At 38.0% G+C, this 15022-nt stretch overlaps 1 protein-coding gene across 2 annotated transcripts in view; it reads right to left on the bottom strand.

Annotated features, from left to right (window-relative positions):
* Nucleotides 1-565: 565 nt before the first annotated feature.
* Nucleotides 566-15022, bottom strand: part of THSD7A (thrombospondin type 1 domain containing 7A) — a 313292-nt gene continuing 298835 nt past the window's right edge. For both annotated transcript variants that reach the window (XM_080663644.1, XM_080663643.1), the window contains 6 exons: nt 14725-14898; nt 10693-10788; nt 7252-7334; nt 6695-6905; nt 3705-3792; nt 566-3032 (listed from right to left, as the gene is read on the bottom strand). In XM_080663644.1, the coding sequence (XP_080519770.1) occupies nt 2948-3032; nt 3705-3792; nt 6695-6905; nt 7252-7334; nt 10693-10788; nt 14725-14898 (737 nt within the window). In that variant the 3' untranslated portion in view covers nt 566-2947. The remainder of the gene's footprint in view (nt 3033-3704; nt 3793-6694; nt 6906-7251; nt 7335-10692; nt 10789-14724; nt 14899-15022) is intronic.

Below are 15022 nucleotides of genomic sequence, written 5' to 3' on the forward strand. Positions count from 1 at the left end.
TTTATCTAATAATGAACTTCCAATATCCTCCCTACTGCTAGATCACATTAAAACTAGTCTCCTGTACATAACATTGTATTGTAATGTGTATTCAATTTTTGAATGGAATCATCTTGTATTTTCATAATATTTTATAATTTTTTAAAAAGATTTTTTGATTTTTATAGAGAGAGGAAAGGATAGGGAGAGAGAGAGAAAAACATATCAATGTGAGAGCGAAACATCCATTGGCTGCCTCCTCACTGGGGATCTAGCCCGCAAACCCGGGCATCTGCATGCCCTGACTGGGAATCAAACCGGCAACCTTCCAGTGCACGGGATGGCACCCAACCAACTGGGCCACACTGGCCAGGGCCCAACATTTTATAATTCTGATCAATTAATTAATTTAATTCTTATAATAAAGGTAGGATGATGCTGATCTGTCTTCCGAATTAATGAAATTTCACAGAATTGTAAGTATAGCTCTAGGAGCAACAATATTTCATTTATTAGGGGTTGCACTCATATCATAAGGCTGTTAGCTGAACTCTTCAAGGAACTGCAATAGATTCTCAACTATTTTGGACAAATGGAATTCGTTTTATTCAAAGAAATCAGTGATCTGGAAGACTCCTGAGTGCATATATTGCCAACCACAGTTTGAGAGTAACAATATTATTTATGGCTTCCTCTTCAACAAGCCAGATGAAATGGAATTGGTTGTTATGCCTTTCCTTATTTAATTTTCCTTGGTTACTTAATCTTCCTGACTACTTGTTTGTTTTGAAATTACTTACGTTGCCTAATACAATGAATATTAAATAACGAATTAGTGTTTACCACATTTAATTCTTATTGAAATATATAGAAATCTGTTCATTTGGGGGACAATAATATTCTAATCTGATGTCTTCTATAACTTTGCAAATACATTAATGAACAGCAGGGGGAGTTCAAACTCTAGTATGAAGGTAAATACCTTCTAGTTGAAACCACTTTCACAGCGACACAGCTAAGTTTAAGATAAAAATAGCCATTACACTATTTTTTAAAGACCTGACACCCTAATATCCTCCCCCTTCCCAAAGGCTGTTGCAGTAAAATGGTATTGCTTTTTAAGTGGCACCTTTTGAGTTTTCTTTTCATATGAAAGAAGTCTGCCAAGTTAGATATTATTTCACTGTGAATTTTCCAGGCCTATAATAGCTGTAAAAAATAGAGGTACTTCTAACACAGTGATAAGTGTAATGACTGTTTTCACCTTTGAAACTAAACTCTGATTTCAGTCTGAGGGTAAATGAGTAAAAACCAGAAATGACACTGTGGAGTTAGCTTTGAAAAAACTTCTAGATTAGTGGTCAGCAAACCACGACCTGCAAATGTGGCCTGCTGACTGTTGTTTTTAAAGAGACTACGCTGAAAGACATCCATGCTGTTCTTTTATGTACTGTGTACTCTTTATGGCTGTGTTCTCCCAATGGCAGGATTGAGAGGTTGTAGCAGAGACCTGGCTGAGAATATTTACCCTTGTGGCTCTTTACAGAGTAAGTTTGCCACCCTTGGTCTAGATATTTAATGAAACCCTGGACAAAATACTGACCCTTTTCTTTCCTAAAATGTTAGTTTTTGAAATCATAAATTAAAAAGACCACTTCAGATTTTACCAGTAAGAATGACAAAACTATGGATTTCAAAACACATTTGTTCTGAAACTAGGAAAACAAATTGGGAGAGAAAAAAAAAAATCAACACACAATCTTGATTTCTTTTAGGTACAAAAATCACCAATACATTATGTTCTCCATCTGCTCAAAATTAAAAAGACAACCAGCTCCTTTTTTTCTTTTCTTTTCTTTTTTTAACAAAGATAAGAAATATAAAAATCTAGTCATAAACAGCCTTCAAAGTACAATTAAAAACCAACTAGAGTGATCCATCTTTTGGAGGATTAATGAGTTCGGGACTTAAACACTTAAATTACCGCCACGTTGTCGATTTCCCAATGGCTGCAGTGATGAGGAAGAGTGTACACAGCAGGTGTAATGGCCAGTTCCATCCTGTCGTCATCCAAAATGAACTTGACTCTCTTCAGGATACAGGAAGTTGTAAGTGTCTCCATGGCACTCAGCATCGTTGTCTCCATCCCGTATGAAAAGAGGCAGTTTCTATGGCAATACTGGTTAAGTGCCTATCATGCTGCACTAATATAGTGCAAAAATGTGCCTTCCATTTAGCAAAAAGATGCAGGCAACCAGTCTGAATGTGGGGAAAGTAGAAACTTACTGTATTAACACAAGCAAATTAGTTTTCCAGACAATAACCACTATAAAATACTGAACTTGAGGGCTCTTCTAAGATACTAGTACATGTCCAGCTTTTGTACTTTGGAGAAAGACAAGAGTTAAGTCTTATAAAAAGTCTTTGCCTCTGAAAAGCTACCATCAACCACCAAATGATGAATTTGCTCAATGAGTTTTCTGCTCAGCTTAGAGCATTAAAATGGCTTATTACCAGGTATATAATCTGACATAATAATACGTGTCATTCAGTTGAGTGTACATGATGTTATGCTTGCCTATGATCTTGGTATAAGCTCTTCATGCTAAAATGTTACTATGGGTGAACACTGCAGACAGAGGCTTGTGTTGGCATTGCAAACGGCCACTTCCGCCACCATATTTTAGAGATGAAAGTACTTTGCCAGTTGTTAGGTCTCATGAAAGATCACACAGACTCTCAGAAGGCAGTATGTATTCAACTCAGTCTCCTCGACCTCTCAGGGACGATGGTTTCTGTGGAAGTGGTATCGTCTTGGTATCTCCAATGGCACTGTGATTCTCTCTCTTACCAATGACGCTCTTTTGAAAAGGTACAATGGGCTTTCATCCACGCAGTTGGAATAGCTCTGTGGCCTCTATGCAAAGTCAGGAAGCTGAAGCTGGCTGCTGCCGGGATAAGTTAGACTTTACATGTCTGCATCTCCATCATAGGCTAAGGTTAAAGGTTTCAGTCGGTTGTTTTGCCTTCTTTGGGGTTTCTTTGGCTTTTTGCTGTTAAAAAAAATCATTAAAATTGGGAGAGAAAAATCAGTCTTCCATTGTAAATGTTGCTGTTTTCAATGAAAAAAGTTTGAAACTTATTGATAAACCTAAATTACTTAATTGCCTAAATTCAAACTTAACATTTGATTTTCTGGTATCTTTTAAATAAACTTGAAACAGAACCCTTCAAATATGTTAGTATCCTGTAAAGGATTAATTATCCAAATAGAATTCCTCTAGTACTAACAACAGACATCACAGTGTAATCATTTAAATTTGGCCGAACCCTTTATAAATAATACATAATTTATAAATAATGCAAGATAGTTAAATAAGATCAGGTACTACCATAATGTGTTTCTCCAGTATTAATTCAATATAAACATCTACTGTTCACCATCAGCGTCTTCTCTTGCATAACCAACAAGAATGTACTTGAGAAGATGGCCTGGAGCAGCTCTGGCTCATTTTCAGAAACTAAATGACTCATCGATTTAGTAGTTTTTAGACCATCCAAGACTGAAGTTATGTTTATGTAGAACTTCAGATGAACGCTACATAAATGTGGAATACTTATTTGAGACATTAGCTTGCCATTCCTGTGTTATGGTTAATTGAACGTGTTTCCTCTAAAAGAGAAATATTTTTTCCTCTTAGATGTTGAAATATTTAAACACTCACCAAGCTAGATAAATCATGGAGACAATAAAGATGAGTAACACAAATGCCCCAGCCGCTACACCGTAAACCCAGGTCTTTAGTCTCCCATCTAAGAAGAATGGATATTAATCATTAATTCACATTAGTCTGGCATGTAAATGACAGTCTTTAACTATGACCAATGGGCCAGTTCACATATGACCAAGTCCTTTCAAAACTCAAAGTGAATTATTGCTTAGGCACAATTAATGATTAATGCAAAGCTGCTATTATGACTTAGATGCTCTTTCATTAAAGATAGAATATCAATGAAAATTGAATTAAAAGGCAATAAATAATATTTTCAAATTGAGTTCAGATTTCAAGTTACTATGTCTAAATTTCTGCTGCTTATCTGAATTTACTTCAAATACAGTATGTTCATAATGCTGCCTTTTCTTTTGATTTTCATTTTATTTTGAGATTGCGCTCATGAGAAAAGAAAAAACTGTAATGCAATTTCAAAGAAGTCCCACAACTAAGAATTGATGCAGACAGGTATTTGTACACAAACTTTGTCATTTTTACATTTTTTTCCAGATAAACTGAAAATGAATATATTCAACCATTTGGGGAAGTAATAATCTTTTATCTAGTTTACACTTACAATCAGTCCTTTAGAGCCGATTTGACAATACCATTTGCAAAAAAAACCAAGTTTGATTAGCACATAAAATGATCTCTAAATAACTTCTACCTTTTCTATTATAGACATTCCCTGCTTTTTGAAAGTTCATGGTACACTTGCTTTTCTAGAAAGATCTTTTCTTATCACCTGCATTTGATAAATGAAGGAAATCCGAAGATGACTTCCTATTTTATGAAGGAAGGCGAAAGGCAGCAGTAGCGTTCAGTCTGTTCTGCAGTGAGTGTTAGAGAGGCAGCTTGCCCTCCAGGCAGCGAACGGCCCGCCAAGCTCCTTCCCCGGGAACCACACCCAGCGTCTCAGCATCAAGGTGCCGAAGCTTTGAACTGTGTGAGCATCTGTGCTTTATCTCGATTTACTTTGTGCTTCTGTTAGCAAGATGTGTCCTCAGGCTGAGAGAGCTCAAATGGGTGTTACGTTTAGCGTAAAACTGGACGTAACTAAACATATTTGGTATAAATTTGTAGGTGGTTTTCTGGGTCTGCGGCGGCTCACACTTTTTCCCCATGTAATTTAGTGGTAACTGCCTCTTTATGCCACTTGGGCTTAAGAACGGTTTCACAGGAACCCTCTCCTTTTGGATAGCAGGGGAATCTGCATACGAAATCGGAGAGGGCAGGCCCTTCTCACTTGGTTTTCTGGTCTCATTCTATTTGAACTTCTCAGTTTTATGTTCTGGACAAACTTCAAGCATAAGACACTGTTCATGACTTTGCCAACTTAATTTGGTCTTCACATCAACATATATATTCCGTTGCATACATGCAATTAAACATATACTAGTGTTACATTATAGATTGGGCAAAGAAACTCTGGTTTAGTCCACATTTGAAAGGCACTGAAAGCAAATCAATACTGTGAAATTTTTTAAAACTTCATTTGCTGGAAATAAGTTAATTTTTAAAATATCCTTTCCTGTCAATTCTAAAGATTTAAAAAATGTAAGCCAGGGAGTGAAATACAAAGAGCTGTGCCACTGCTGGGTTCATCTGCCCCGAGTGTTCTTCAATAAATATCATTTGGGTTTCTCCAAAACCAAGAACAGAGTCTAAACGTACGTTTGTAGTATATTAAATGTTTACTTTAGGGAAACCACATATTAAACTAAGTGTCTCAATAATACTATTCTCTCTTTTTTAAAACCCAGTTGGGATGTGACGAGACCCGCTTGGACTCTGAGTCAAGGTCAAGATGGCTAATGGCCACTTGCTGGTCCACCATCTTGAACACTGAGAGTTTCCATGTTTACACAGACAAGTCAGGTTTGCAAAATGAAGCATTTTTTTCAACTAAAAACCTTCTAAGGTAGGAAGACTGTAGTTAAATTTAAAATACTTTAAAAAAATCCCAATAGTGATTCTCCAGGAAGGGTAAGTGTTTTTTGACTTAATGCATTAAAAATAGAGATGTGTTAGTTATGCAGATTTCTTCCTCCTTTTTCATGTTTCTGACAGAGTTATAAAGTAGTCTATGCCCGGCTTTGCCTGGAGATTTCCTTTGGTCATGAACTAGTGAGCCTCTTGGTGTGAGAAAAAGTGGCATGATCTTAGCTACCACCCTCACCCTCAGCTTATTTCTAGGGATAAATGTATGGTTGAACCCACTGGTGAGAGTAATTGTACACAGTAGGAAGAGCATTTCATTGGGCCTTCAAGCCTTTGCCTGCATTAGCTTCAAGTCCATTACTAGACACATTAAGAGCTGCCTAATATGACAAGGGTCTGGTCAGACTCCAAGATGGTCCATCTAGACAGGAAGGCTCCATCCTTGCCCTCATATATTTGGTGCTAGTATAGATTCTGAGCTTTTGTGCCAACACGAAGGCCTCACAGAAATTGCTCTGGCTACCTAGTGTCCCCCACCCCTTGGCACGGAACCACATTACTAATGTTCCTATTTTGAGTTCAAATTATTACTGCTCCATGCTCAAATGGAAAGTTCTTAAATGTCTTTATAGTTTTATTTGTAATGAATGATAACAGGCTTTCCCCCCCTAATTAGTATTTTCCTTGTTAGATTTCTTTGTTCAATGTGAAAATAATTACATTTGTAATTTTAGGACTGAGACTGAATAACTAATCTCAATCCTAAATTTGTTTTTTTCTCAGAAGAAAGTAATTTCATTTCTCTCAACTTGGAGCATGAGTGCTTTTTTTTCATAACGATAGTAAAAATATTGTAAGATTCTATGGCAGCATTAGAACAAATGAGTTTCGGTGAAATAATAAATAGCTCCTGTGAAAATGCTAGCTGCTTTTTTCATTATTTGGCGTTGGTTAAATGTATCATTAAAGAATGCTACATCAAGGCCGTCTAGTCACTTCACCTGGCCCCAATGGCTGCAGAAACCAGGTCCTTCCCCGTCCTTCCGGGTTCCGGGAGGGCTGGGTCGGGTGCACTGCCCGGCTGGTTTTCACGTCTCCTCTTTTGTCCTCCACGGTGGGAATGGCCACCACGGGGATCAGTGTGCACTGCTCCAGCGTCCCGTTGGAAGACAGGACTTCAGTGTACCCTTCTTCACAGCTGCATGCCCTGGTCTGCAGGAGAGCAAGAAGATTTCTACTGTGCATACAGGTGAGTTTGGGAGGCCTAACAGACCTGACCTGGAGAGAAGGCTTGAATGAAATACTGTTTTGGGCATTTGCTACATGGAATTTCTGTCTTCACTACATTAAAAAAAAGAAGACACTTTTTGTACCACACACCATCTTATTCTAACAGGAGAAGCAAGGGCATCCAGAATTGTTTATATGGATAAAAGAGGTACCAACTAGAATTTTTATGCCTCAAGACATGCCTTTTGTAAAGGGAAATGACTGCACAGGAGGCGGTGGGGTGACAATGATGCGGCTGGCTTGTCTGCCCTAATGAGTTCACACATACCTCGCTACAGTACGAGTGGGGTTGACTACACGGTGGGTGACAAGACCTGTCAGCATCAGGCTGGCGAACCACCAAGCAGCCCCCTGCGGAACAGAAAACCACATTTTGACAAGTAATATCTCTTGCGATGATAAGAATACACTGTGGTTATAGGCTTGTCTTTGAACCCTAAACCACGTTAGGACTCCCACAGACTTTCCTGAGAAATATTTGGTTAACCTGGACCACTGTATTTAGGAACTCAAGGTGCTCTTTACTCAGAGGAGACGGCGCAGAGCAGGTGTTCCACACGCGCTTGTTGAACAGATGATTTTAGAGTTGCTACCTTGTAACCCTGACTGCACACAGGCTATTTCCGCCATTGTTCCCGAGGCCAAACCAGCACTATAAAGCAGATTTAATTTTCCCTTAAAGTTAAAATTCTTTCTTGCTTAATTCAAGGAAATAGTTTTCATATCTCTTTAATTTATGGTCTACCACATGAATGCATTCTTTATCACGTGTATCTCTTTTTCAGAAAAATCACTTTCAGAATTTTGGGGGGACAGGAAAGAGAACAAATATAGCTACTAAGTGTGTGCTTGCACTGCTGTTTCAGCTTGACACTGCAGCTCTCTATTGATTGCTCTGCTGTTTCCTCCTCTTCCAGCAGAGTATCAAGTGTGCCTACGTGGTTACATCAAGATGGGGACAGATGTCACAAAGTGACATGGAAGGAACCATTCTTGTTCAGTGTAACGGAATTTTAGCAAAGCCACGTTTTTCCCTTATTTATGGAATCGATGATTCTGTGGAATTTCTCTGAGTGACTATTGCTAATTCTCAATATTATAAATCAAATATTCATAGAAAAAATGTTATGAAAGCAGTTAGTCATTGCAAGGCAGTTGCAGTTAAATGGCCACATGGAAGTTACATCATTAAACACATACAGAAAAAGGAAAACAACAGCCTGAGTTTCTTATAAGGATAGCTATTCTTAACATTAAAGCAGTCCATCCAGGTAGGTAAAACACTTTACATGATTGTCTACTGCTCATAGAGAATCGCATCTCTCCTAAAAGATGGAAAAGGAATGCATATAAAGTTGATCACAAATCATTTATACATTGGCTTTTTGGTATCAAACAGTTGTAAGAAATAAAAATATCATATACTATACTGCATTAAAAAGAAATTGAAAATATGATTTCTACAGGTATGTCTTTTAAAATTTGACTTACCTTGGCATTGGGGAATAGCCCCAATTTCAGGGGGACAAGAGATTTTAACAAGCAGAAGAAAAGGCAGACAAGTATTATTTGCATCCCTATTTGGGAAACAAAACACATTGAAAATAGGACCCTCTGGGGAAGCGCTAACATTATTTCCGAAAAGCTTAAAGAAGAATGTAGACATTCATTTCCAACTCCTGAGCTGAGTGGACTGCCTCCATGCTTCCGGTTCAGAAAGGCCCGCTTCCCCTTCTCTTAGAGTGGTGAGGTTGGGACAGATTGTTTGCCCAGAAAATAACACTCAGAGAGCAAAGGGTTTCCTGGAAGGTCTCTTTTCTCGGTCATGCATGTGTCCACTGGGAGTTGCTATTATCAAGGGTTTCTTGACAGATTTCTCATACATAAAATTTTATCTACACAAGAATACCATTTGATATCCTGCTCCCACTTTCATAGGGAGGAAATGAGTAATTAGGTTTCAATAAATCCAGGTAATTTAAAATTCAATATAAAAATTAATGCTTTGCAAAAAGCACATTGATCCTGCGCCTGTTATCTTACTGGATATATTACAGCTAAATTTATAAATGGATAGACTCAGAGGCACCCAAGTACACATTACTTTTCTCCCTGCCAGAGGGTCAAAACAATGGCGGTAAGTCAGCAGGTCACCCTGAACAGATAACTGTCAGTACTCATGCTACTGCTATGCTATGGAGATTCTTGTAAATTAAATCTATACAAATAAATTAAGAAGAGACAATAGGTCTTTGGGTCCACGTGTTTGAGGTTGAGGTTCTGGTTCCGACCTTGGTTTCTTTCTAGGAGATTTGCAGGGTGCCTCACCTCACTAAATATCAGGAGCCAAGTTTTTTTCCCCTCTTCAAAGGAATCCTTGCCTTTACTGGGCTCAGATAAGGAAACTTTTAAGCACTGCAGATTAGAGTAGTTCTCTGGGGTAAATTTGGGTATGTAGGACATGCAAAAGTTCTGCACTTGGATTTTTTCTTCGGATGTATAATTATTTTTGTGTGGGGACAGACTGGGTGAGCGTTCAGATGCTCTGAGCTGGAGATTTACCAATAGGTTTTCCCTATCCTATATAATAAAAGGGTAATATGCAAATAGACTGAACGGCAGAACCAACGGTCGCTATGATGCGCACTGACCACCAGGGGGCAGATGCTCATTACAGGAGATGCTCATCACAGGCACTGCCCCCTGATGGTCAGTGTGCTTTCAAAGGGGAAGCGCTGCTCAACCAGAAGCTGGGCTGATGGCTGGCAAGCACAGAGGCAGTGGCAGCAGCCTCTCCTGCCTCCGTGGCAGAGCTAAGGCTGTCCGACTGATGGCTTAGGCCTGCTCCCCTAAGCCGTCAGTCAGACATCCCCCGAGGGCTCCCAGACTGCGAAAGGGCATAGGCCAGGATGAGAGACACCCCACCCCTGAGTGTACAAATGTCGTACACCAGGCCTCTAGTTAATTAATAAAAGAACTATAGAAATCATACATTTCTGAATTCAAGCAAAGTATCATGACTTATGTAATCACTAGTGGCTCGGTGCATGAAATTTGTGCACAGGTAGAGTCCCTAGGCCTGGCCGGCGATCAGAGCCAATCTGTGGGGCAACTGGTGGGGCGATCGAGGGGCCCCTGCTGGCACCCACCTTGGTTGGCCTGGGGCCTGTGGGCTGGGGGCAGCTCCTGCATTGAGCTTCTGCCCCCTGGTGGTCAGTGCACATCATAGTGACCGGTCGTTCTGCCGGTTGTTCCGCCGTTCAGTCGATTTGCATATTAGGCTTTTATTATATAGGATATTCCCTTGAAAAGATTGTGGTTTGTGAGTGTATTGCATTTTAAGGCACAGAAACAGAGTCAACAAAAAATTGATTATTTCTTATCATGTAGTGAGTTATTAATATGTACATTTTCTAGTAAAAACAATCTGAGAATTATTTACTTACAATAATCGTTTGTTAGAATTAGACAATATTTTAATGAAATAAATTCTAGCAGCAATGTCAAAAATGGCTGGGTGAGGGAGAATTTAACTGAAATGTTAAAAAATAATTTGTCATTGGTCCCAGACAGATATACAGCTCAGGTGTCCTAAATCCGACCATGTGTTGAATACTGAATGTCTTTGTTGTCCTAATTATTTTCTCTAACCTACTACACGTGGGTTACAGGGAAACTTTCAAAGAACAAAGAGAAATTGGAGGTTTACCTGTTACATTTACACCATCTGACCTTTGACACCAGACTGTTCGGGAAGAGCCTTTCCAAGCACTAGCCATCCATTTATACTCATAACACTGTCCATCTGTAGGGACACAATACACATTAACAGAAGCATTGTGCTGTCCAGAAGGATAATCATGGTGATAAAGTATTAGTTAAATATTTATAAGCAATTGAAAAGTGATAAGAAGGCCATCTCAAATGATGCAAATGCCAATTTATTGTCCTTAAGTTGCCATATGTTACACAATTCCAGATATCACCTAAATACCAAGTAATTTTCCATATCTGCTGCTATACTATCTCGTGTAAACCTGGATTTTAACTTTATGTTTTATTTAAACATTATGAAATATCAAACATATAGACAAGGACAGAGAATAACTAAAAAATTTCAATTACACATCAAGACATTTAACAAATATTACCATTTAGGCATATTTGCTTTAGTCTTTTTTTTTTTTTGATTGTTGATGAGTGAAAAGTAACACATAAACTTGATGTCCTATTACATTCCTTTCTGATCTCCCTCCATGCCTGTCCAGCAATACCCACCCTTCTGAAGTAGATAGATGCTGTTCTGTGACCTTTTATATTCTTTTGATATGAATATACTATAAATATATGTATCTATAAATGATATAAGGCATTATTTTTAGTCAGGCTAAAAATTTAAAAAGTATCATACTCGGAATCATTCTAAAACGTAATAGTCCATGTTACAGATAAACTATTTCTACGTGATTTTAATGTAGACGTAAGTTTATTTTAGCTTCTATATAGAATTTCATGGTAGTAATTACTATAATTTATTTCACTATTTCCTCTAAGGGTGGACTTTTGGGTTGTTTTCAATTTTTGCTATTATACCAAGCCTCAGTGGTCACCCTTAAGTAAGCCTCTGGGTGTGCCCTTAAGGTAACTATCTGGAAGGGACATTTCTGGGTATCCCTGTCGGGATAGCTGGAACTTTACTAAATGCAGGTCATTTTTTTTTTCCTCTAAAGGAGGCCATTTACATACCCACCAGCAGAGAATAAGGGCTACCATTGCTCTAGACCCTCATGGACCTTTATGATTTCCAGATTTAAAATTTTTGTCAGTCTTGTGAAAAGCTATCTTGTCATTTTAAATTGCAGTCTTCTGATTGCTAAAGCTATCACACAGTAACAAAGATGTTTGGGGGCATTTAGATTTCCTCTTATGTGAATTGATCATGTATATCTTTTGGCCTTTTTCCTACTGAAATCTATGCTTTTTCTTTCTTACTGAATTGTGGGACTTCTTTATTCTAGAATAGCAACTCTTAAAGTGTGGTCCAGGAACCGTAGGTGACTTTGACATTCTTTTAGAGCATGTGCAGGTGTCATCTGCGTTAGGTAGATTTTCTTTATATACGGGGGGGAGGGGGGCGAAGTAGGTTTACAGTTGCGAGTATGCGAGTATGCAAAACAGTTTACTCTTTTATTATTACTTATTAATTATTGTATTATTTTCCATATGAATAACTGTCAAGCTACATAAATTGGTTTATGATTATCTCTTACCTAATAATAGACAAACATGTAAATTGACCATACCTCCGCTACTCCCACAGCCAATCAGGAGTGCATATGCAAATTAATCTGACAAAGATGGCACGTTAATTTGCATATGCAGGTGCTGAGCGACCGGCCGGGGGGGGGGGATGCCTGCTATAAGGGGGAGGGAGGGGGGCTGAGGGAGCTACAGGAGTGGCGCTCCAGCTGGGAGCGGGGACTTGGTGGCTCCTGGGCAGCCTGAGAGTGGGAACTTGATGGCTCCCAGGTGGCCAGGAGTGAAGCCAGGGGAAGGAAGGCCTATTCTTGCATGAATATCGTGCAAAGGGCCTCTAGTTTATAATAATAAAAGCATAATATGCTAATTAGACTGGACAGCCAAATGACCTTCCAGACGTCCTTCTGGATGACCTTCTGGACGAAGCCAGGGCTGTGAGGGCCAAGGCAGCTGCTGTGGCTGCGAGAATGAATTTCATGCATCAGGCCTCTAGGTTAAAATAAATTAACAAACATTTAGCAGTTTGGGATCCTCAAGTGCTAAGAGTATAAAATTGTCTTATTTTGAAAAGGTTCACAATTGTTCTAGACATTAATCCTTTGAAATTAATTGACATCATCTTTTTTTATTGATTAAGGTATTACAAATGTGTCCTTATCCCCCCATTTTCCCCTCATCCCCCCAGCCCTGCCCTCACCCTCACCCCCTGATGTTCATCGCTTATGCTTATATGTATGCATACAAGTCCTTTGGTTGATCTCTCCATTTTTAAGTCTGTGGCTTGTCTAGTAACCCTGTTTATGGTCTATTTTACTGTGTAGAAGATTTAAATTTAAAGGTATTTTTACTTTTGTTTGTGTTTTTGGTGTCATATTGGGGAGATCTTCCATTCCCCGCACCCCCCTCACTCAACTTTGTTTTACTTCTTAAGATTGCACATAAATGGGAGGTGTATGTTTCTTTACATTTTGGTAAACCTCATAATTCAAGTCACTTAAGTTTTACCCTGTGTGCCTGTGTGAGTACATATTTGATAGATTTGAGTTTTTAATAGTTATAGAATTCATGGTTTAGCTTCTCTATTACTCTTGGTAAATTATAACCTTCTAGATAGTCTTTAAGTTTTTACATTGATTAGCAAAATTTACTCACAGAATGATACTTTTCTAAACACTATTTTATCTGTAGCAATATCAATTTTCTTCAGTGATTTTGCATGAGGTGGCCTATTTTGCTCGTTTGGTAAAAAACAAGCTATTGATTTTGTTGATTATCTTGCTTCTTTGTTTTCTATCTCATTGTATTTGTATTTATCTGTATTAGTTACACTGTTTCTCTTTTCTTTCTTTCTTTTTTAAATTGAGTTAAAAGCTTAGTTCATCTTAAACTCTTCTCCTTCCTATCTGAGCATGTAAGGATTTCAGTTCTCTTCTAAGTAATATACAACATTTGACATGTAATACTCTAAAAGTGTGGTTTTTCAGTTTTTACTTCTCTATCTGCTTGGGGAAGGATTTCTTTTTCAATTGCAATGTTATTGATGTGTAATTTTATTTAATTTTCATTTTGGGTAAACAATTCCCTTTCTTTCACTTGGAAATTACATCATTTATTGTAACCCCTGACCTTTCTCTCCCAGGACATATGGGATGTTTCATCTGGTAAGTTTGGGAAGATTTAACTGACAAGGTAGATAATTCTATTTCAGACCATTTGGCTTTCATTTTAAGCATTCTACTCCAACTTCTAAGCTTTCTCCTCCAACTTTTCATTAATAAAATGTGATATTTTGACGCCTATTTGCTATTCTATGCCATACTCCTTCTTTTCAAATATAAGCAGGAAGGAGAGAGTTGTTTGCTGAGCCCTACATTCTCCACTACACAGCAATATTGTTTCATTTAGACCTCATTTGTATTCCCAAACTATGACATTTTAGTGCTCTGTGGTTCTTCAAAATGTCATGTATTGCTTGTATTTGGTGCATGGCTCTATATGTATGTACATATATACATATAGATATGTATATTAAAATAGGTTTGTATCAAATTTAGAGTAATTTTTACAAGTACTTTGATTTATCAATTTCTGAAAATTTAGTAAAATCTCTCATTTTGCTATAGATTTGTAATTTTTATTTATTCATTCTTTTGATTTAAATACATTGAGTATATTTTTAGATTCAGACATGAGCAGGAGTGTTATAGGTGTACAAATAATGAGCTTCTAATTGCCTCAGCTTTCTTTAGCCCATAAAAGTGGAAGACATTTTCACAATATTGAACATCTAATTTATGGAGAGTGGCAATATTTTTCTTCCTATAAATATTTAAAATTTAGAATCATACCCTTAATGCAATTCTCAATCTTAAGTGAGATCTTGGCCAACTCTGCTTATTTAAGCAGAAAATTCTATATCTTGGGCTTTTGCTTATCAACAAAAAAACTAAAATGAGTATATTTCATAAATTATACCACTTACCATCACATGATCTTGTTTCTAACATCTGCTCTGGACACAGGTGTTGATTCTCTAGTTCTTGTATAATCACTGCTCTGGAACGGACCTGTATTCCACCAAAGCCGAGGTCCTCACCATTCACACAGGTCAACTGACACAGGCTCCATGAAGACCAGTCCTTCAAATAACAGTCACCTGCAAAATACAGGTATGCGGTTTATACCCATATCCATAAGAATAGCCAGCCAGATAGTCACTTTATTTTTAACCCCACTGGGCAACGCCTGTAGGTATGTCGGTCATATTTGTAATATTTAGA

The sequence above is a fragment of the Plecotus auritus genome, assembly GCF_963455305.1.
Source record: "Plecotus auritus genome assembly, chromosome: 4".
Taxonomy (NCBI): Eukaryota; Metazoa; Chordata; class Mammalia; order Chiroptera; family Vespertilionidae; genus Plecotus; species Plecotus auritus.